Source organism: Chiloscyllium punctatum, chromosome 3 (assembly GCF_047496795.1).
Source record: "Chiloscyllium punctatum isolate Juve2018m chromosome 3, sChiPun1.3, whole genome shotgun sequence".
NCBI classification, from domain to species: domain Eukaryota; kingdom Metazoa; phylum Chordata; class Chondrichthyes; order Orectolobiformes; family Hemiscylliidae; genus Chiloscyllium; species Chiloscyllium punctatum.
Window position 1 is genome coordinate 116,681,980 of NC_092741.1, and position 24,143 is coordinate 116,706,122.

General features: G+C 44.8%; 1 protein-coding gene across 2 annotated transcripts in view; it reads right to left on the reverse strand.

Annotated features, from left to right (window-relative positions):
• The window catches only part of epm2a (EPM2A glucan phosphatase, laforin), a 41,808-nt gene that overhangs the window by 8,496 nt on the left and 9,169 nt on the right, over positions 1–24,143 (reverse strand). For both annotated transcript variants that reach the window (XM_072558932.1, XM_072558924.1), the window contains exon 2: positions 2,554–2,728. In XM_072558932.1, the coding sequence (XP_072415033.1) occupies positions 2,554–2,615 (62 nt within the window). In that variant the 5' untranslated portion in view covers positions 2,616–2,728. The remainder of the gene's footprint in view (positions 1–2,553; positions 2,729–24,143) is intronic.

Consider the following 24,143-nt stretch of genomic DNA (forward strand, 5'->3'; position numbering starts at 1 on the left):
TCATACAATTAATTAAAAAGTCTCCCTTACGTGTTATGATATCAAGTAACTACATTCCATTCCAGATGTCATTTTGGAAGAAGCATCCTTGAAGAATCTTTAATTTCCATAAAAATACTACCTAATTCATATTTCTGCACTGTGAGATCTACACAGGAATGAAAGAAGCCTATGTCATAATTTCTTATTGACAAAAGCTCCCTGAAACAACTTCTAATTCCTATTGACTAATTGTACTTTGCAAAAACATACCTATCCAAAATGAAGCAAACTTTTACAACATTTTTCATTCATTCTTTCAGTAGAATCTCACTTAAAAAGCAAAAGTTAATGTGAAGAAATTGAGAACCAATCACTTCACTACAGAATTCAGCAGAAACCATTTTAATCCAGAGAGTGATGAGCGGTCCATATCCAAATGCAGCAGGAACTGGACAATATCAAAGTCTGGGCTGACAACTGACAAGTAACATTTACACCACACTACAACAGCAATGATCATCTCCAACAAGAGAGAATATAATCATTCTTCCTTGATATTCAATGACATTACCATTGCTGAATCCCCCACTATCAACATCCTAAGGGTTACCATTGATCAGAAGCTAAACTGGATTAGTCGAATAGGTACAGTAAGGAGTCAGAGGTGAGTAACCCAACTCCTGATTCCCCAAAACAAAACTCCCCCACTTGCCTGAATGATTGCAGTTCTAATAACACTCGAGAAACTTGATACCATCCAGGACAAAGTAGCCCTAATTGGTACCACATGCACAAACATTCAGTCCCACTACCACTGACACACAGTAGCAGTAGTGTGTACTATCTACAAAATGCATGGCAGATATTCACCAAGCCTCCTTAGACAGCACCTCCCAAACCCACATGCACCTCCATCTAGAAGCAGAAGGGCAGCAGAAACACGGGAACACCACCAACTGCAAGTTCTCCTCCAAACTGCACATCATCCCCACTTGGAAATATAACTCTTGTGCCTCTCGTGTCACTGGATCAAAATCCTGAAACGCCCTCCTTTACAACATTGTGGGTCTACCTACATCATATGGACTGCAGCAGTTCAAACACCAGGTGTCACTACATACTGAGGTTCTACCTGTCCCCGGCATTGTGAAGGATGGGCCTGGCCTCACTGTCATGGAATGCTCCAAGTAGTTGGACCATTCCGTTTCACCTGTCCTTTGTGGAGAAATTTGTGAAGAAAAATACCTTTGACCACAAGTCCATCAGGAAGTGGTCAGCACGTAGTATCCTGGAGACCCTTTGGGAAAAGGAGAGGACGGATCCTGTTGAGCAGTTCCCTAGGCAGACTGTTAAAGTCATTTGGCAGAATGCCTCATTGCCAGAACTTTCCAACAAGCACCAAGACATGGCTTGGCTGATAGTGAGGAGGATGAAGGGCTTTTGCCTGGAACGTCGATTTCAAAGCTACTTGGATGCTGCCTGAACTGCTGTGCTCTTCCAGCACCACTAATCCAGAATGATAGTGAGGAGGGCTCTGCCTGTGAAATCCTTTATGCATGCCCAGACTTTCTGCGCTACCTCACACTGCTCTCGAGGCAGCTGTGGAGGGGATATGACTGTCACACACCTCCTTCTGGAATGTGTCTATAGAAGGTAAGTCTGGAGAGGAATGCAGTGTTTGTTTGTTTGTTAAGGTTGGTCCTGAGCAGCTTTGTGATGTGGGACTCCGTGCTCTACGGTCTGTTCCCCTCGATGCACACTGAGACAAATATCAACTTGCCTGGAGGATCATCAACTCAGTGAAAGACTCTGTTTGGTCTGCCCAAACCTTGCTGGTCTTCCAGCTGAAGGAGTCGACTTCTTATGAGTGTTGCAGTCTGGCACATTTCCAAAGGTCCAAGACTAAGTGCTGAGGTTTGCGCTGAAGCTTGGGACAGCTGCTGCCACAGCGCGGTGGGGAAAGACCACTGCATAAAGCTCTTTTGCCAACGAATAACAAGAGGCCCATTCAGTAATTGGGTTCCACTGATGCCTCAGCTAAATGCCAAGAGGCTGGATGGTTAACATACAGAATTGTAAATACCAATGACTCAGTCTGTTCTCTGAATGTAAAGACATGTAAAGTAAACATCTGAAAGGCATCATCAGCTGTACAGGTACCAAAGATTTCAATGAATAAAGTATATTTTTGAAAAAAAATTGGACTGCAGCAATTCTCAAGGGTAACTAAGGAAGGGCAATAAATGCTGGCTAGCCAGTGACACCTACATCCCATAAATGGTATGGTTAAGACAAGTAGCACAGACATATTTAAAGAGAAACTTGATCATTACGAGAGGGAGAAAGAGATAGAACATTATAGTGTTATAGTGAATTAAAGAAATCTAGAAGGAAGGCTCTTGTGAAGTATAAATGTCAGAATGGACCGAATGGGCTAAATGAGCAATTTCTGTGCTGTATATAATTAGTCATTCTATGTATCCATTGTAATCCCTAACCTGTCAGCACCCTGTATTAATGTGCAGCACTGTTGGACAGAGTGACTAGATTTGGTATTCCTGGCTGGTTTACCTGGAGTAATGCATAGCCTGGTGATCAGCAATTTGAAAATAGAAATCGGTGGTGTGTTTCATTTCGTTTGAATACCCACTCTTCTCAATGAAATGCCCAACAGGGTAACAGTAAACACCATCCACCAAATTGCTGTCATCGTATTCACAACAGCGATCGTGTAGTGGTCCATTTCCTAAAAAGGATAAAGAAAAGTCATTTTTCTGAGTTAAGCGATGTGTTCAGAAATCAACCATTGCCAAGGAAATGCAGTCCTAATGAGTTACTGCACTGGAGGAGATGCCACCTTCCAAATGAAATGCTGAACTGTGGCTCTAACTGCTCTTTAAAGGTGAATATAAAGACCCCCGCTAGTTCAAAGAATTGCAGGGAGGTTCTCCCTGGTAAACTGACCAATACTTATCTCTCAACCAATATCTGTAAAACAAATTATCTGATCATCATCACTTTGGCAGCAATAAGCTCCTTGTTCTAGATTATTAGACTGCTTCAGTAGACAATTAAAAATTGACTACATTGCTGTGGAACTGAGTCACATTTAGGACAGACCAGGTAAGAATAGCAGATTTGCTTCCCTTACAGGCATATGTGAAGCATATAGACTTATTGAACAATTGCTGATAGCTTCAATGTCATCATTACTGAGACTGGCTTTCAATTCCAGATTTACCAATTTAATTTAAATTCCATTCCACCAATTGCTGTAGCAGGACATGAACTTGTGTCCTCAGAGCCTTTGTCCATGCCATCTCCCAGGGCAGAGCACAGGGAGAGTTCCCATGCTCTTCTAATGTTATGGACTCGGCCAAACCACTCAAAACATTCTTATACAGGCAGCCCTAGATCTAACTTTGCAACTTGCTTCAGTGAGTGTATGATGAAAATTATCTGGAGTAAGATAACTAGGTTGACTACGAGATTTTAAAACAGACTAGATTTTTAAAAAATTATTCATAAAATTACACAATGAAACACAAAGAACAGAATAAAAAACTGCTACAGAACTCAACCTATCCAGCTAGACTTAATTATACTGTTCTGAATACACAGAATAGTCCCAAACTCCCTTTAAAACCCAGTATAAATGGATCACATGCTTACAGGTTGAAGTTGAAGGGCTGACAAGGTCATTGCCGATTACACAACTGTGCCTGTACATTGATGACCTGGTAATTCTTAGTCACTCATAGAAGGAATATTTATCGGACTTATTCAATCAACTTCGGAAGGTAGGCTTGGTGGTAAACCTAGCTAAAAGTGAAGTTGCCAAAGCCTAAGTCACCTTTCTGGGCCATATTATTGGATAGGAACAAAGGGCCCCACGAGATGCGAAAACGAAAGTAATCGGGGAATTTCCTACACCATCGACAAAAAAAGTAGTACTATGGTTCCTGGGATCCACACAGCTCCCTGTTGAACTTCCCAGTCCAAGACTGATCTAAAACCTGCTCAGCTCAGCTAGCTAAAGAGCTGACCACTCCCCTCTCTTTACACAGGTCACTTCTAAAGCATGACCACTTTGGCCTGAAGTCTCATCTGTTTACAAAGGCATCTCAAAATCCTTTTCATCTCTATACCAAACCAGACTGATCGGAGCCCAGCCTGGTTTATAGCCCCTCTGAAGAAGAATCAAGGACAGAGTCTCCTTGAGCCACGGAACTAATTTTAGAAAAAAAGGACTAGCTTTGTGACACCTCCCCCCCCAAAAAAAAAATCAATATCAAAAGATGGATTCATTTTTAACCCTTCAAAACCCCAGTTGGTGGTCTAAACACACATATACACTATACTAACTATAACCATGCAAACATGTGCAACCACATGAACATTCAGGCCGCGGTACACCCACCATCGAATGCCTCCATATCTCATTCAGGTTTCGATAACGCATCGGCAATCACGTTTTCACGACCTGCCACATGCACAATTGTCAAATTGAATGGCTACAATGTCAAGCTCCATCTAAACAGTCTGGCATTTTTGTCCTTAAATTTTCCACAATGTCATCATTACTGAGACTAGCTTTCAATTCAAGATTTACCAAGTGAATTTAAATTCCACCAATTGCCGTAGCAGGACATGAACTTGTGATCAGTGTAAGCGATTGTCTCAAATGCATTGCTGGTAATATAAACACTGAAATGTTCTAATGCCAACACCAAGCTTAAAGTCTCTTTCTCCACCGTTGAATATTTCTATTCATGAATGTTCAACTTTCTGGAAAAATACCCGATGGGTCTTTCTATTCCCTCGTCATCCTCCTGCAGGAGCACTGCACCGACACCCACACCACTGGCATCGATAGGCACTTTGAAAAGCTTCGTGTATTCTGGCGTGACTAATACTGGGACAGTGGTTATCACAGTTTTTAGGCTGTCAAATGCCAGATCAACACAGCTGTCCCAAAGCCCCGAGAGCAGTCTCATGACAGCAATACTAAAGCTACACAAAGGTCAGACAGAGAGGTTCGAACTAGAGGTCCAATAGGTTGTGGGACCCCAACCCTTGGGAGAAGGACTGCCCCGGGGACAAGTCTAACTTGCCCTGCTGAGGCAGCGATCTGTGGACACCGACTTGCTCAAGGAAGTAACAAGCACCAGAGTAACCACTTACGCTCGGAGAGTAAGGTAGGGAATACCCTGTTAATACAGGTCACCAGCCAATATTGTTTGGGAACAGAATAGGGAAGGTAGGTTCAGCAACTCTTCATGGCCTGAGTTTAAATAAGTTTAGGGAAGTGGTCAGCACTCCTCCCAAAATCATGGAGTCTCGAAAACTCTGAAAAACAAAGGACCCCTCCCAGCCCCCTTCCCGCAGTACCCCACACTTACCTTGTTGCTGAGGAACTTGATCCTGGGGGGTGGGATGAGGTGGCTGCGTTATTGGCTTCCCAGCTGCACAGGGCAGCGGAGAGAGAGAGACTAGCTGGCAGCCTGTCAGAATTCATGTTAGTACTCAACAGGGTCCTAGTGCCTGAATACTTATTCACTGAACCTTGGAGAAACTTTGACTCTTTGTGTTCAGCCTTGCATGCACATTTGCCTGCTGTTGATTGAATGTCTGTTTCAATCCCTGCAGCTCAAGATCCAGAGAGGACTTGATTAATTTTGCATTTGGTGATCTATGATGGTTTTTCTTTTAAGGAACCATCGGTGCTTATGAAATGAAAGTTCTGCATAAGTTTTATTAATAAGGTTTTAACGCTCCCACCCTTCTCTGCTTGTTCTGCAGTCACTGAGGGCTGTGACTGTTCAGTGCTTCAGTGTTTGTTTACGTTGCAGTCAGCGATTACACGCTTGATTACCCTTTATAGTCTAACCTGTCAACCACTTACTGCCTGTGTGTTCTGCCAGCACGGTCTCTGTTTCCCTTTCCTCGAAAGCCAAAGCACAGCACATAGGAATCAACCCAGAATGTCCAGGGCGCCATGCGGGCACGGACATCCACCCTCTGCCAGGAGATTAGATTAGATTAGATTACTTACAGTGTGGAAACAGGCCCTTCAGCCCAACAAGTCCACACCGACCCGCCGAAGCGCAACCCACCCAGACCCATTCCCCTACATTTACCCCTTCATCTAACACTACGGGCAATTTAACTTGGCCAATTCACCTGACCTGCACATTTTTAGACTGTGGGAGGAAACCGGAGCACCCGGAGGAAACCCACGCAGACACGGGGAGAATGTGCAAACTCCACACAGAGAGTCGCCTGAGGCGGGAATTGAACCCAGGTCTCTGGCGCTGTGAGGCAGCAGTGCTAACCACTGTGCCACCATGCCAGCCGTGGGAGCTGGGTAACCCCAATCATGTGGTGAGAACGGCCCAGGGCCGAAAATGAACAAGAATACACAGAAAAGGCATGGCAGATACATGAACTTCAAGAATAAGATAGGAGATGTTCTTGTTACACGTGGTTCTCTGGCAGACACCGTGCAGAAAGACAGGAGACAGGCATTACATTATCCCCTTCACAGGGATCTTTACACCTTGTTCCAAGGAAATTAGCCATATGGGGGGTCCTTTAAATTTGATAAAATAGATTACTGGACCACGGCCATCACGGGGGGGTGGGGGGCACGGGGATCCCTCATGGGACACTGTCTACATGTTGCAGTGTCTCACAAAGATTTGGGACATTGCCAAACACCATCAGCCCCCTAAGACCGCTGCAAGAAACTCCAACAGTGGAGACCCCTATCACCCCGGACACTAATGCCATACTGACCAGCATCCCTGCCTCCGCCACATTCTTTTCTGTAATCGACCACTGCTCAGCCATTTTCTTTATTAAATTGTGCCCTGAAAGCCAGTTTTACGTATGGCAGCTGCCAGTACACATGGACCAGGCTTCCCCAGGATTACACGGAGAGCCCCACAGTCTGTGCCGCTGCAGTACACCATACCCTCTCTACTTTACACCTGCCATGCAACAGAACCCTCCTGCAATACGCGGATGATTTGTTACTGCCCTCCACCTCCATGGAATCATGTATGTAGGACACTGTCGCATTGCTCTGCTGTCTGGCAAAAGATGGACATAGAGTTTCCATGGAGAAGATGCAACTCTGCCAGCACACAGTACAATACTTGGGGTACGAACTCTCGCATGGCCTCAGGGCACTAGCTAGAGAGAGAGAGTCGCAGCCATCACTCAGCTTCCCCCGGCCAACCACAAGAACTCAGCTGCAGACTTTTCAGGGGGTGGTAAACTATTGCAGGCACTGGATCCCAGACCACCGTACCATTCACGAGCCCCTACGGTTGGCAGCCTCACCAAAGCAGCCAGCAAAGGTGACCTGGACAGCAAAGATGGAACAGGAACTAAATTTAAAAAGCAACTGGCCTCTGCTCCTGCCCTGGGAGTCCCAGACTACACCCAGCCCTTCTACCTGTACGTCAACGATTCTGAGGGATTTGCATCCAGCATCTTAACATAGCTTCATGGGGATCTCCGGAGCCCTGTTGCTTTTTACTCTATGCACTTACCACCTGTTGTAAGGGGAATGCCGGCATGTTTGAGAGCTGTGGTAGCAGCCGTGGTAACAGTGCTGGATCACCCATGCACTGTTTTGGTTCCCTCTTCGGTCTCCTTGCCGCTAAATTCAGCAGCAACCCAACATTTCACTGCCACCTGGAGAACTGGCTATGAGGTCGCTTTACTATCCAAAGCCAATCTGTCCCTACAACATGCTCCTGCCCCGAATCCCACCACCTATGTCCTGCAGGACCCACAATAGCACAGGCCCCCAGTATTCCCTGACCCCCATGGAGGCAGTGTGAGCTGCCCAACAGGTTGATCCCCCGCAAGAAAAGGACAGTTGGGCCCACGCAGTCACCTTCCCTACAGCTGCTGGTACACCCCGATGGCTGCATCATTTGCCCAAGAGCCCACCTACACACACTGACCCTAGCAGCCCAAGGCATTGGCCACACGGACAAGAGGGGCATGATACACACTGTAACGCAGTCCTGGTATGCACCAGGATTCACTGCTGCTGCCCAAGCCTTGCTGTCACAGTGCCTTATCTGCCTGCAAAACAACACAGGAAAGCCTGTTGCCAAATATGACCACCTGCCAGTTCCTGAGGGGCCTTTCAGCCACTTACAGATGGACTTCACACACAAGCCCCAAAAAAACAGGGTGACAAGTACATCCTGGTCATCATGGACATGTTCTCCAAATGGGTGGAAGCATTTCCCACAAAAAAAGGATGATGCACGCACGGTACTAAAATGCCTCCTAAAGGATGTCATCCCCAGATTTGGGGTCCCCAGTAGCATAGAGACGGACAGAGGGACTCACTTCACTGCTAGGCTTACGACTGGCATTAGCAAGGCACTAGGGATACCATGGCGACACCACATCTCCTACCAACTCCAGTCATCAGGCATGGTCAAATGGATGAACGGAACCCTTAAGACCACACTAATCAAAATCACCCAGGAAACAGGACTGACCTGGCCAGGCGTCTTGCCACTTGCTCTCTATACTATACATGTGCAGGCAAATCACACGACTGGGCTCACCCCTTTTGAAGTGCTTAACGGACAGCCTATGCCCACTGCTACCAGACCCCCAAAGCTCTCCATGGATGCAGCCCTTCTCCTGACGCAAGAGACCCTGCTAGATTATGTCCAGGCCCTTAGCAGGAGTATTAGTGTTACACATGACCAGGTCAGGGTCGTGTTGCCCACACCACAATCAGTGCCCATACATCCGTTCCGAACTGGGGATATGTCATGATGAACTCACAAGAAAAGGATTCTCTCTCCCCTAGGTGGAAAGGCCCATACCTGATGCTGATGATGACCCGGACAGCTGTGAAACTGGAAGGACGGCCTGAATGGACACATGCCACCCACTGCAAGAGGGGTCCACCATCAATGAACAGGGACCAGACGGAAGAAGATGCCACTCCGAAAATTGAGGATGGATCCAGCTGCTCGCTGCAGCCATCACCATCATCACCCTCAGCCTGACCTGTCTGACCATCACACTGTGGCTTGTTGGTAAACAGGGACAAGCAGCAGGACATTTGCATGCCTTTGTGCAATACTACCACCTTCTGCCTTCTCATCACTCACTAGCAGAGATCCACTGGGAGAACATCCCTGCCCCTGAGATAACCTCTGCTGAACCAGGCTCAGACACTGAGAGCTATCTGTCTGATACCAAGCACCCCCCGCCCACCTGACAATCCTCCTGGCTCTGACTACATTGCCCCTTTCTCATCCCTCCCCTAACAAAAAAAAGGGGAATTGTGGGAAAAGATCTGTCACCCTGCCTACCCATAATAGGCCTGCAAAGAACATAGGAAAGCAAACTTGGCCAAACTATACCAAAAACACCCATAATGCTTCAGCAGGGACCAAGCAGACTGTTAAGTGAAACCAGACTGCACTCACAAACAAGGGAATACTCTTCCCAAAACCCACTAACAATACCAGATTAACACAGCTATCCCAAAACCCTGAGGGCTGTCTCATCACAGAGCAATACCAAAGCCACACAAAAGAAAGGTCAGACAGAGTGGCACTAAAGGACCCTGCCCCCAGGACGGGAACAATGGAAGCACCTTACTCACCTACCTGTGAAGAAGACTGGAATCTCCCACCCATTTGATACTATCAGGATGTTGTACTATATCAAGAATCAGGACATTCATCCAATAACTGTTTTCCAATTATCATCATTGTAACTAGATTACTCTATTTCCAGATACACTGTATCCTTCCCCATTTTAATTAATCTTATTGTACAAGATTCCTATAAAACCTGGCTTCATCCTCAGCTTGAGGTAGAGAACCCTTGGTCTACCTGTACAGACTGTCAGCTCTGGGTCAGCCTAGTCAATTTCATTTCCAGTGATATAGCTTGTAATAAACAGCTTGTCAATTTCACCCGATCTGGTTTGTGTGGTCTCTGCTTTATTAGGCTAATTTCTCTGATACTCCCCATGTGACAGTAATAACTCTTTCAGGTCATTTTGATTTTCTTGTGGAAGGTAACTCAATAAAATATCCCAATTTTTGACAACATCCTCATTGTCCAGTTTGATTTGAGGAATGTCCAATTCAGAATCCTCTGAACCTGGTTCTTCCTTCTGTGCTGGAATCATTAATACCTTCTCCTCTTGCTTTCCTTCCCTTTCAAAACACCTTTTGTGCATATTCACATGACACACTCTGTGAGATTTCTTCCTGTCTGGAGACCTTATCAAGTAGTTCACCACACTCAATTTCCTTTCCATTTGATATGGTCCACTAAACCTTGACTTTAAAGGCTCACCTGTTACTGGAAGTAACACTAATACCTTACCCCAATTGCAAAATTGTGAAGTTGTGCTTTCTTGTCCACTTTCTGTTTCATTGTATGCTGTGCTAGTTTTAAAGGCTGTCTAGCCAACTCTCCAACTCTATTTAATCATTCTCTAAAATTTGACACATAGTGGGTGGTCTCTGAATCCTGACTTATTAATTTCTCCTTAATCAATTTTAATAGTCCTCTTACTTCATGCCCAAAAATGAATTCAAATGGACTGAATTTGGTCGATTTATTTGGTGCATCTCTGATTGCAAACATTACAAACGAACTCCCTTATCCCGATCATCTGGATAATCCTGACCATAAGCCCTTAACATGGTCTTTAGTGTTTGATGCCATCTCTTAGTGCTCCCTGCGATTCCGGATGATACACAGTCAATTTGAATTGCTTTATTCCCAAGTTATCCACAACCTCCTTGAATCTGACTGGATTTCTATTGGTATTTAGTAAAAGATTCAAGTAATTCTTCTACAACCCTTTTAGCTGTGATGTTGCGTAATGGGAATGCCTCATCCATTATTACTAATAAATACTTATTCCCACTTTTTGTTTGAGGTTATTAAAGATGCATGTTTTATTACTGCCTGTGGTTTTCTGATTAGCTGACATGTATGATACGTCTGGCAAAATTCAACTACATCCTTGTGTAGTCCAGGCCAGTAAAAATGTCTTTGTATTTTAGCCTGTGTTTTCCTTACTCCTAAATGACATCTAAGTGGAAGCTCAGGCACCACTCACAGCATCTCCTTTCTATACCCTACTGACAAAACAATTTGATGAATCTCTGCCCATTTCTCATCTGCTTGAAAGTGTGATGGTCTCCATTTCCTCATTAAGACATCATTTGTTAAATAATAACACACAGGATTGCATTCACTTTCCTTGTCTGTGATAGTCTTTTGATATAATTGTTTTAGGTTCTCATCTTTTTGATGTAATTCAATCAGCTTAGCAGAGCTAAAGATACTTACATGTTTAACCATTTGCTGTTTCTCAGTGCCACTTACCTGATCAAAAAAAGTCTCGGATAACACGAGGTCAGCTTCCTTATTTGTGCCTTTTGATTCCCTCCTGCATCAGCTTGTGCCTCTGTGATCTTGTGATCACACAATCAGGGAACATTTCTGGATAAACATTCTCCATGTTTTCAGTTGCCTCCGTCTCCACTAGCTTTTCAACTAGAGTAGGCAGCACACTTACCAGTGAATCAGCTCTATTATTTGCAAGGACAAATTATATTCCTGGGGCTGACAGCTTGTCTAGTTCTCCTACCACCAATTCTTCACTCTGCTCTGCACTCTCTTGCCTCATTTTACATAATTGAGCACTTCTTGTCTCACCATGAATTCCTGTTACCAGTACCTTTTCTGCCAATAATCCCTCATCCCACATATCTCCTCATCCTTCAGTATTGTAGACTGAGAGGATCCTGTGTCCCTTAATATTGTAACCTCTTTACCTGCTACTCCTGGCCTATGTGAATAAACTTTATCCTTGCATGTATATTTTTTAAGCAGATCTGGCACTGCCTCCTTAATCAACCTCTGATCATTTTATACACTGTGAGGCAGTTGTTTAACTTCCCTTGCGCTTTTTGTTACTAGTCCAAGAAAACATACAGGCTTGTCTGGATTTCTTACATCTGGCTTTCTCCTAGCCCACCAACACTGTGGTTTTGTGTGGCCCACTTTATTACAATGAAAATAACGAAGCTTTTTAACTTATTTTTCCCCCTCAACGGTTTCTTTTTTACCCTGTGGTGAATTATCCTTAGGATAATACCTTTCCTTTTCCGCGTGAGGATTTCTCTTTTGACCCAGTTTCTATCCCTCATGGACTGAAATTGATTCTAGAAGCCAAACTGTGTGTTATGCATCAGCTCATAATCATCAGCCACTTCAGCTGCTAACCTTGCTGTTTTAACTCTCTGCTATTCCACATGGCTTCACACTACTTCCTCACTGAGCCTACCCTCAGCCTTTATCTCCAGTCTTTTAAGCTGACTTTCCTTTTCAAGTGTCAGTTTTTGAAGTTCAAAAGCTCTCTCTTTTTCTTTCTCTGCTCTCTCTTTTTCCCTCTCTTCTTCTTTTTGTAAATATATTAGCAAATATTTTTAACTTTACAAACATATAAAATTATTGAAAAATACAATCAATAACAAAATCAATATAATAAAAAGAAAGAAAAACACAAATTACAATGCAACTACTGTCTACTAACTACTAATCCACCCTATAATACAAAACAACCCCTAACTGTGCAAAGCAACAGCAATAAAGAAGTAAATAATTACTGGAACAAAAAAAAGAAAAACAAAAAAAGACACAGAATACAGAACAGCTATGCTCGGCGCAAAGCTCCCAAAGCAATGGGAGCATTGCATATATACCTGTATTAACTCAGGAGACACCCTCCAGGGCCCAGGGCTTGACAAACCTAACCATCCTGGTTAAACAAACACCTTAGTTAAGATAACTGGCAAATCTATATCCAAATAACTCAAGTAGGGCTGCCATGTCTTATAAAAATGGTCTGTTGTGTGGTGCACCATGTTTGTAAAAAAGTCTAAGGGAATGTGCACCATAATTAATTTCTGCCATCCCAGCAAGCCTGGCAGGTTCTCAGATACCAGAATATTCTTCCGTGCACAGTATGCAAGAATAGTAAATAGTTTCTTCCCATGCACGTCTACAGATGGTAAATTTGGTAGACTTAAGAGGAGAGATATGCAGTCTACTTTGACTTCAGTCCTCAATACCCTCCCTATCTCTCCCACCACAGTGCTCCAATAAACACGGAGCCTGTGGCATGTTCAGAAGCAATGGGTAAGAGTACCTACACTTACTTTACGTTTGGAGCACACTGAAGATGCCCCTTTTTTAAACTTCACCAGACGTTCTGGTGCCAGATGAACCCTGTGCAGACCTTTTAACTGCATAGCGCATGTCCTATTACAGACTGCGATCTTTTGAGCATTCTCCCATATGTTCTCCCATGTTGCAGAAGAGATCTCCACTCCTAGCTCTTGCTCCCAGACCTCACATAACCAGTTAATATCCTTCCAGGCCTGCCACCCAGCAGATGATAGAGGGCACTAACCAAAAGGATGCTTGTGGAACACAGCAACATCCTCTCTGTATCGGGCTTATAGGGCTTAGTGAGAAGCATAGTCTTCTTCTGAATGAAATCCCTAACCTGAAAAAAACAGAAAAGATCTCTGCTGGGCAACCTGTATTTGTGGCTCAGTTGCTTAAAAGACGTCATAACCTCCCCCTCAAACAAGTCTCCCAAACTAGAAACTCCTCTCGCTGCCCACAGTTTGAACCCTGAGTCCATCATCCCTGGTAGGAACCCTGGCAAGCCAACTATAGACGTAAGTAGCAAAGTCTTGGATAAACAACACTCACTCTGATGCATCGCCCTCCATTCTTGACTGTACTAATGACAATGGGGTTCCGGCAGTGGTCCATAACTGTCCTCATCTTATCCATGAACAACAGGTGAATAAGAGGACACTTTGCCTGGGAGGCCTCGATATCCAGCCATATTGAGATTAAATCGCTACCTACCCAATCGCAGACAAAGGACAGCAGGGAACTCGATACCTCCTGATGTCTGGGAAATCAACTCCTCCCCCTCCTTGAGGCAACTGCAATTTAGTAAGTTTGATGAGGGGCCACTCATGATGCCAGACAAAGGAACCATCCCATAAGCTTCTGTAGCGTTGATCTGGGAAACATTATAGGGAGCATACGCATGGGATAAAGCAAACGAGGAAGAACATTCATCTTAATGAGAGATATTCGGTCCAGCCATGAAATTGGAAGAGCCTCCCATCTCTGGAGATCCTGCCTAAAATTGTCAAGCAAGTGAGCAAAGTTAGTCCGAAATTACAGATCAAACTTGGGGGTAATAAAAATGCCTAGGTATTCGGTCCAGCCCGTCCATGCCGACCAGATATCCCAACCAATCTAGTCCCACCTGCCAGCACCCGGCCCATATCCCTCCAAACCCTTCCTATTCATATACCCATCCAAATGCCTCTTAAGTGCTGCAATTGTACCAGCCTCCACCACTTCCTCTGGCAGCTCATTCCATATACATACCACCCTCTTCATGAAAACATTGCCCCTTAGGTCTCTTTTATATCTTTCCCCTCTCACCCTAAACCTATGCCCTCTAGTTCTGGACTATCCTACCCCAGGGAAAAGACTTTGTCTATTTATCATATCCATGCCCCTCATAATTTTAAGACCATAAGACATAGGAGCGGAAGTAAGGCCATTTGGCCCATCAAGTCCACTCCGCCATTCAATCATGGCTGATGGACATTTCAACTCCACTTACCCGCATTCTCCCCGTGGCCCTTAATTCCTTGTGACATCAAGAATTTTTCAATCTCTGCCTTGAAGACATTTAGCGTCCCAGCCTCCACTGCACTCTGCGGCGATGAATTCCACAGGCCCACCACTCTCTGGCTGAAGAAATGTCTCCGCATTTCTGTTCTGAATTTACCCCCTCTAATTCTAAGGCTGTGTCCACGGGTCCTAGTCTCCTCGCCTAACAGAAACAATTTCCTAGCGTCCACCCTCTCCAAGCCATGTATTATCTTGTAAGTTTCTATTAGATCTCCCCTTAATCTTCTAAACTCCAAACCTAGGATCCTCAGCCATTCCTCATATGTTAGACCTACCATTCCAGGGATCATCCGTGTGAATCTCCACTGGACACGCTCCAGTGCCAGTATGTCCTTCCTGAGGTGTGGGGACCAAAACTGGACACAGTACTCCAAATGGGGCCTAAAGTCTCAGTAGCACAACGGTGCTTTTATATTCCAACCCTCTTGAGATAAATGACAACATTGCATTCGCTTTTTTAATCACGGACTCAACCTGTGTGTTTACCTTTAGAGAATCCTCAACTAACACTCCCAGATCCCTCTGTACTTTGGCTTTACGAAGTTTAGAAAGTAGTCCATGCTTGTATTCTTTTTTCCAAAGTGCAAGACCTCGCATTTGCTCACATTGAATTCCATCAGCCATTTCCTGGACCACTCTTCCAAAATATCTAGATCCTTCTGTAGCCTCCCCACTTCCTCAGTACTACCTGCCTGTCCACCTAACTTTGTATCATCGGCAAACTTTGCTAGAATGTCCCCAGTCCCTTCATCCAGATCATTAATATATAATGTGAACAGCTGCGGCCCCAACACTGAACCCTGCAGGACACCACTTGTCACCGGCTGCCATTCCGAAAAAGAACCTTTTATCCCAACTCTCTGCCTTCTGTCAGACAGCCAATCCTCAATCCATACTATTAGCTCACCTTGAACACCATGGGCCCTCACCTTGCTCAGCAGCCTCCCGTGTGGCACCTTATCAAAGGCCTTTTGGAAGTCTAGGTAAATCACATCCATTGGGTTTCCCTGGTCTAACCTACTTTTCACCTCTTCAAAGAACTCTAACAGGTTTGTCAGGCACCACCTCCCCTTGTAAACCTCTACAAGGTCACCCCTCAGCCTCCGACGCTCCAGGGAAAACAGCTCCAGACTGTTCAGCCTCTCCCTGTAGCTCAAATCCTCCAACCCTGCCAACATCCTTGTAAATCTTTTCTGAACCCTTTCAAGTTTCACAACATCTTTCCGATAGGAAGGTGACCAGAATTGCACGCAATATTAAAACAGTTGCCAACCCAATGTCCTGTACAATCACAACATGACCTCCCAACTCCTGTACTCAATACTCTGACCAATAAAGGAAAGCATACCAAACGCCTTCTTCACTATCCTATCTACCTGCGACTCCACTTTCAAGGAGCTATGAACCTGCACTCCAAGGTCTCTTTGTTCAGCAACACTCCCTAGGACCTTACCATTAAGTGTATAAGTCCTGCTAAGATTTGCTTTCCCAAAATGCACCACCTCGCATTTATGTGAATTAAACTCCATCTGCCACTTCTCAGCCCATTGGCCCATCTGGTCAAGATTCTGTTTTAAGCTGAGGTAGCCCTCTTTGCTGTCCACTACACCTCCAATTTTGGTGTCATCTGCAAACTTACTAACTGTACCTCTTATGCTCGCATCCAATTCATTTATGTAAATGACAAAAAGTAGAGGGCCCAGCACCGATCCTTGTGGCACTCCACTGGTCACAGGCCTCCAGTCTGAAAAACAACCCTCCACCACCACCCTATGTCTTCTACCTTTGAGCCAGTTCTGAATACAAATGGCCAGTTCCCCCTGTATTCCATGAGATCTAACCTTGCTAATCAGTCTCTCATGGGGAACCTTGTCGAACACCATACCGAAGTCCATTTGGATCACATCTACTGCTCTGCCCTCATCAATCCTCTTTGTTACTTCTTCAAAAAACTCAGTCAAGTTTATGAGACATGATTTCCCAAGCACAAAGCCATGTTGACTATCCCTAATCAGTCCTTGCCTTTCCAAATACATGTACATCCTGTCCCTCAGGATTCCCTCCAACAACTTGCCCAACACCGAGGACAGGCACACCGGTCTATAGTTCCCTGGTTTGTCCTTACCACCCTTCTTAAACAGTGGCACCCCGTTTGCCAACCTCCAGTCTTCTGGCACCACACCTGTGACTATCGATGATACAAATATCTCAGTAAGAGGCCCAGCAATCATTTCTCTAGCTTCCCACAGTGTTCTCGGGTGCACCTGATCAGGTCTTGGGGATTTATCCACCTTTAACCGTTTCAAGACATCCAGCACTTCCTCCTCTATAAATCTGGACATTTTGCAAGATGTCACCATCTATTTCCCTACAGTCTATATCTTCCATAACCGTTTCCACAGTAAATACTGATGCAAAATATTCATTTAGTATCTCCCCATTTTCTCCGGCTCCACACAAAGGGCGCCTTGCTGATCTTTGAGGGGCCCTATTCTCTCCCTAGTTACCCTTTTGTCCTTGATGTATTTGTAAAAACCCTTTGGATTCTCCTCAATTCTATTTGCCAAAGCTATCTCATGTCCCCGTTTTGCCCTCCTGATTTCCCTCTTAAGTATACTCCTACTTCCTTTATATTTTTCTAAGGATTCACTCGATCTATCCTCTCTATACCTGACATATGCTTCCTTCTTTTTCTTAACCAAACCCTCAATTGCTTTAGTCATCCAGCATTCCCTATACCTACCAGCCTTCCCTTTCACCCTGACAGGAATATACTTTCTCTCGATTCTTGTTATCTCATTTCTGAAGGCTTCCCATTTTCCAGCCGTCCCTTTACCTGCGAACATCTGCCTCCAATTAGCTTTTGAAAGTTCTTGCCTAATACTGACAAAATTGGCCGTTCTCCAATTTAGAAGTTCAACTTTTAGATCTGGTTTATCCTTTTCCATCACTATTTTAAAACAAATAGAATTGTGGTCACTGGCCCCAAAATGCTCCCCCACTGACACCTCAGTCATCTGCCCTGCCTTATTTACCCAAGTTTTACACCACACTATGGCAGTCCCAGTCGATGTTTGGAAAGTTAAAATCCCCTCCCATAACTACCCTATTATTCTTACAGATAGCTGAGATCTCCTTACAAGTTTGTTTCTCAATTTCCTTCTGACTATTAGGAGGTCTATAATACAATCCCAATAAAGTGATCCCTTTCTTATTTCTCAGTTCCACCCAAGTAACTTCCCTGGATGTATTTCCGGGAATATCCTCCCTCAGCACAGCTGTAATGCTACCCCTTATCAAAAATGCCACTCCCCCTCCTCTCTTGCCTCCCTTTCTATCCTTCCTGTAGCATTTGTATCCTGGAACATTAAGCTGCCAGTCCTGCCCATCCCTGAGCCATTTTTCCGTAATTGCTATGATATCTCAGTCCCATGTTCCTAACCATGCCCTGAGTTCATCTGCCTTCCCTGTTAGACCCCTTGCATTGAAATAAATGCAGTTTAATTTATTAGTCCTACCTTGTCCCTGCCTGCCCTGACTGTCTGACTCACTTCTGTTCTCAATTGAACTAATCTCAGATTGATCTCTTTCCTCACTATCTCCCTGGGTCCCACCACCATCCCCCCACACCCCCCCCCCCCACAATCCCCCCCCCCCCACAATCCCCCCACCTCCCCCCCCACAATCCCCCCACCGCCCCCCCCCCCACAATCCCCCCACCGCCCCCCCCCCCACAATCCCCCCACCGCCCCCCCCCCACAATCCCCCCACCGCCCCCCCCCACAATCCCCCCACCGCCCCCCCCACAATCCCCCCACCGCCCCCCCCCACAATCCCCCCACCGCCCCCCCCCCACAATCCCCCCACCGCCCCCCCCCACAATCCCCCCACCGCCCCCCCCCCCCACAATCCCCCCACCGCCCCCCCCCCACAATCCCCCCACCGCCCCCCCCCCACAATCCCCCCACCGCCCCCCCCCCCCCACAATCCCCCCACCGCCCCCCCCCCACAATCCCCCCACCGCCCCCCCCCCACAATCCCCCCACCGCCCCCCCCCCACAATCCCCCCACCGCCCCCCCCCCCACAATCCCCCCACCGCCCCCCCCCCACAATCCCCCCACCGCCCCCCCCCCCCACAATCCCCCCACCGCCCCCCCCCCCCACAATCCCCCCACCGCCCCCCCCCCCACAATCCCCCCACCGCCCCCCCCCCACATCGGCCCCCCCCCACCTCCCCCCCCCACCACCTCCCCCCCCCACCATACTAGTTTAAATCCTCCCAAGCAGTTCTGGCAAATTTCCCTGCCAGTATATTAGTCCCCTTCCAATTTATGTACAATCCGTCCTTCTTGTACAGGTCACTTCTACCCCAAAAGAGATTCCAATGATCCAAAAATGTGAATCCTCCCATACACCAGATCCTCAGCCATGCATTCATCTGGTCTATCCTCCTATTCCTGCCCTCACTAGCTCGTAGCACTGGGAGCAATCCAGATATTACTACCCTTGAGGACCTCCATTTTTAAATTTCTGCCTAACTCTCTGTAATCTCCCTTCACAGTCTCAACCTTTTCCCTTCCAATGCCATTGGTTCCAATGTGGACAATGACCTGTTGCTGGCCCCTCTCTCCTGTGAGAACATTCTGCACCCTCTCTGAGAGACCCTTGATCCTGGCACTAGGGAAACAACACATCATTCTGCTTTTTCTCTGCTGGCCACAGAAACGTCTGTCTGTACCTCGGACTACAGAATCCCCGAACACAATTGATCGCTTGGAAGCTGATGTACCTCTCATTGCATTAGAGCCAGTCTCAATACCAGAAACTTGACTGTTCGTGCTACGTTCCCCTGAGAATCCATCATCCCCCACATTTTCCAAAACAGCATACCTGTTTGAAATGGGTATATCCACAAAAGACTCCTGCTCCAGCTGCCTACCTCTCTTACCCTTCCTGGAGTTAACCCATCTATGTGACTGTATCTGAGACTTTCCCCCCTTTCTATAATTGCCATCCATCACATACTGTTGCTGTTACAAATTCCTCATCGTTTCTAACTGTCTCTCCAACTGATCCACTCGATCTGATAAAATTCGCATCCAACAGCATTTGTGGCAGATATAATCCGCAGTAACTCTCTTTAAACTCCCACATCTGACAAGAAGTACATCTCATTGCAAAGACCATTTTTGCTCCTTCACAATCTACAGACCCAGAAAATATCAACTTAGGGCCACCTTTACCTTCTGGCACAAAGGCATAGCTTCCGATTTTGCAAAGTTAATCTTATGTCCTAAAATAGCCCCAAATGAATTCATATATTGTATTAAATGGGGTACAGAGGTCATTGGGTTTAATAAAAACAGAAGGACATTATTCGCATACGGTGCAATCTTGTATACCCTTGATCCATCTTCCGGAGCGGTTATGTGGATGTTCTGACGAATGGCCTCAGCCAGCGGCTCTATCATCAACGTAAACAACAACGGTGAGAGGGGGCAGCCTTGCCGACTACCCCGACCAATCCTAAAATTCCCAGACTTCACCCAGTTGGTGATGACCGCGGCCAGAGGGTGGCGATATAAAACCTCAACCCACCTAGCAAAGACCCCACCCAATCTAAACTGTTCTAAGACATAAAAAATTCGGCTATTCTAGTCGGTCAAATGCTTTCTCTGCATCTAAGGAAATCACCAACCCCGAATCGATCATTGCTGACAAACTTGGACCATAGTCAGCAATCTTCTAATATTAATAGAGGACCTATAAAGCCTGTCTCGTCCTCTTTAACAATATAGGGCAGTACCTTTTCCAATCTCAGTGCCAGGATCTTAGACAGAATCTTGAAATCTGAATTTAATAGAGAGATGGGCCTGTATGAGGCACAATCCTCAGGAGCCTTCGCCTTCTTAAGAATTAAGAAAATATTAGCTTCTCTCAAAGATGGTGGTAGGCATTCATGCATATAGGAGTGATTGTACATCTCCAACATTGGCCCTGACAGAATCTCTATGAACTCCTTATAAAACTCACCCAGGAGACCATCAGGGCCAGGCGCTTTCCCATTCTGAAGTTGCCTAGCTGTCTCCTGTATTTCCTGAACTGTCAAGGGGGCATTAAGGAGAGAGGTCTGTTCCAAGGTTACCCCTGGAAGGTCCAGGTTCATAAAAAAGGGCTCCATATTAGCCCTCCTGACCTTGCAACCTTCAGACCGATATAATTCAGAGTAAAAACTCCAAAAAGCCTCATTAATCTTTTTAGCATCATATGTCAGGACTCCAGCGCTGTGTCTGATTGCAAAAAACTACAAAGAAAACCAACTATAAAACCTTGAATGGAAGACTCTTCCCCCTGCCCATAGGGGGCACTCACCCTACCCATCCCCTCCTTCACAGCTCCTTCAAACCCGGACTGTCCCCAGCCTTAGGCCAGAAAAAAAAACACGGAGATGATTCTTAAATCAACAGAAAAAAGACAAAGTCAGGATGAGCACTCCACCCATCCCTGGCTTCATGTCACCCCTACTTGTGGCTAAAAGAGAAACAGAACAAACAAAAAAAAGGGGAGACAACAAAGAACATCCACAAAATTTCCCATCAGAAAATCCAGTTATATGAAAAAATTAGTAGGAACAACTATTCCAAGTTATTTTTCCCCCTTTCCAAAAAAGAAATTATTAGTGAGAAAGAAAGGAATAAAAAAAAGGAAGGGAAAACATGGGGAAAGAAGGAAAAGAGAATAAATATTAACTGTACTCTGCAGGCCAGTTCGTCTATTTTAAAGTATCTACAAAGCTTTTTAACTTTATCCGCTGAGTCAAATGTATAAACTGAGTCCTCGTGGCTGAAACGGAGCACTCCGGGGTACCTCATGGAGGACTGGATGCCCAGGTTCCTCAGCCTCTTTTTACTTTAAGACTGCTCTAATTCACTGATTCCCTAGATACTTACAGGAGGTGGGTTATACAGACACCATAATAGATGTGAAGTCGAGACGAGCACGGGCACTACTTGGCCTCTCTAGTGATCTAGATAAATTATCAGAAAGCAAAACTTTGGAGCCTGTTGTAAATGGTGGCGAAACTGTAATAAAAGGAACAAGCATGATTGGGTAAGTGCTGACAATTCAGTACATGTTTATTTTGTTTAAAAGTGCAGTTTAATTTCTTTTGTGATAAATACATTGTCTAAGATTTTTACATACTGTTATTGCTGGGAGTGGTACATCCGTGACTTCTTTATAAAGGTTCATTAGAATATAACAGGTAAGCTTCTGAACTTGTCAGCCAAGACAGATATATTGCAATGCTGAGGCACAACAAACTGATTTACCTACAGAATTGATGAGAGTTGCATGCTGATCCAGTCAGTTAAATTCCTTTTACTTTTCGTATGGATGCAACAAGTAGTTGTATTTCTGTATTTTATCTAATATGGTAAGCAGAGACTACAAACTAAAATTCCATAATGTTGAGTTAAAACCTCTTAGTTGTTGAAAATTTATTTTTGTGTGTTATTTGTTTGCTATTACCTATGACTTCCATTTGTGCAATAGATTATACAACAACATTATTTGGCATATTTCTAAAGGCGATAATTATTCCTACTGCTTTGTGATTTTTTTTATTTTTGGCCAACTTTTTTTTGGGTTCATTTATGAATGAAAAGCCTGATTACATTCCAGACTCCACGTAATTTTGTATCTATAGGCCTGATAGTCTTGCCTCGGAAGGGAAGTGAGAAATACATGAAAAAAAATTACTTGTTATGTTGCAGTAGATGAAAAATGAAGAGTAGATTCTACCAAGAGTCTTTTGCTTTCCTCTTAATGGTCTGTTAGAGTCATAATGTCATATAGTTGAAAAGCATAGAAACAGACTCTTCAGTCTAATTCGTCCATGTTGACCAGACTATGTTGATCTAGTCCCTTTTGACACCATTTGGTCCATATCCCTCTAAACCCTTCCTAATCATGTACCTATCCAGATGCTTATCAAATGTTGTAATTGTGGGATGTGGGAAAAATAATGTTACTTCTGCAATTCCATTTTACAAAGTAAATGATCTCACACCAGTGTGTAATTGGTTCAGCCAAGAGCTGAGTCAACAAGAATGGAAACTATGTGGAGGAAATACATATTTTTTTTTGTATTAGCTAAAAATCTATACAAGAAAGAAACGGGACTGCAAGACAATGGTAGATATTACGGGCGAAAAGATAAAATGCTGTGAAGACAGGCAGTTACATTAGATATGCCTGTATAAACAGTACGTATAAACATCTGTTTCCCACTTTTATAGAAACAAAGGAACAAACCCCAATTAAAAGGGCTTAGTGATAAGATGCTGTGAGGGGGCAGCACAGATGGAAGGAGTAGATAATGGTAAGCAAAGGATGGGATGAGGTCAAATGGCCTTGTGAGGTCAGAAATAAGCATTCTGTCACAGACAAGGCCGGATAAGACGAGATAAACTGTAGTAATGGGTACCAGTCTTAGGGAAGTGGGGGTTGTAAACAGGGGGGGAAACAATGAAATAAGAAAAAAATATGTAGGAACCAAATTATATAAATATTGAGTATTTGTTGAATTCAGTGTGTGTTGTCCTGCCTTGTGCAAGTGCAAACTAAATGACACTACTGATTCAGATCTTGTCTCGGACTGAAATTATTGAAGTGAGTGAGCTTTGTTTCTCACATAATTGTACCCACCTTCACCACTTCCTGTAGTAGCTCATTCCATATATGCACCATCCTCTGCAAGAAAAAGTTGCCCCTTAGGTCCCTTTTAAATCTTGCCCCTCTCATCTTAAATCTGTGCCCTTTAGTTTTTTGACTGCCCTACCGTGGGAAAAAGACATTGGCTATTCACCCTATGCATGCCCATCATGATTTTATAAACTTCTGTAAGGCCACCTTTCAGCCTCTGACACTCCACAGAAAATAGCCCTCTGGTATTTAGCCTCTCGCTATAGTTCACAACCTCTAAGCCCTGTAACATCCTTGTAAATATTTTAATGAACCCTTTCAAGTTCAACATCTTTCCTGTAAAGGGAGACCAGAATTGAATGCAGTATTCAAAAAGTGGTCTAGCCAATGTCCTGTATGGCTGCAACATGACATCCCCACTCCTGTACTCAATGCACTGACCATTAGAGGCAAGAATACCAAATGCCATTCTGCCCCGTCTACTTGTGACTCCACTTTCAAGGAACAGTGAATCTGCACCCAGCGATTCTTTGTTCAGCAACACTGCCCAGGACCCTACCATTAAGTGTATAAGTCTTGCCCCGATTTTCCTTCCCAAAATACAACACTTCACATTTATCTAAGTTAAACTTCAGCT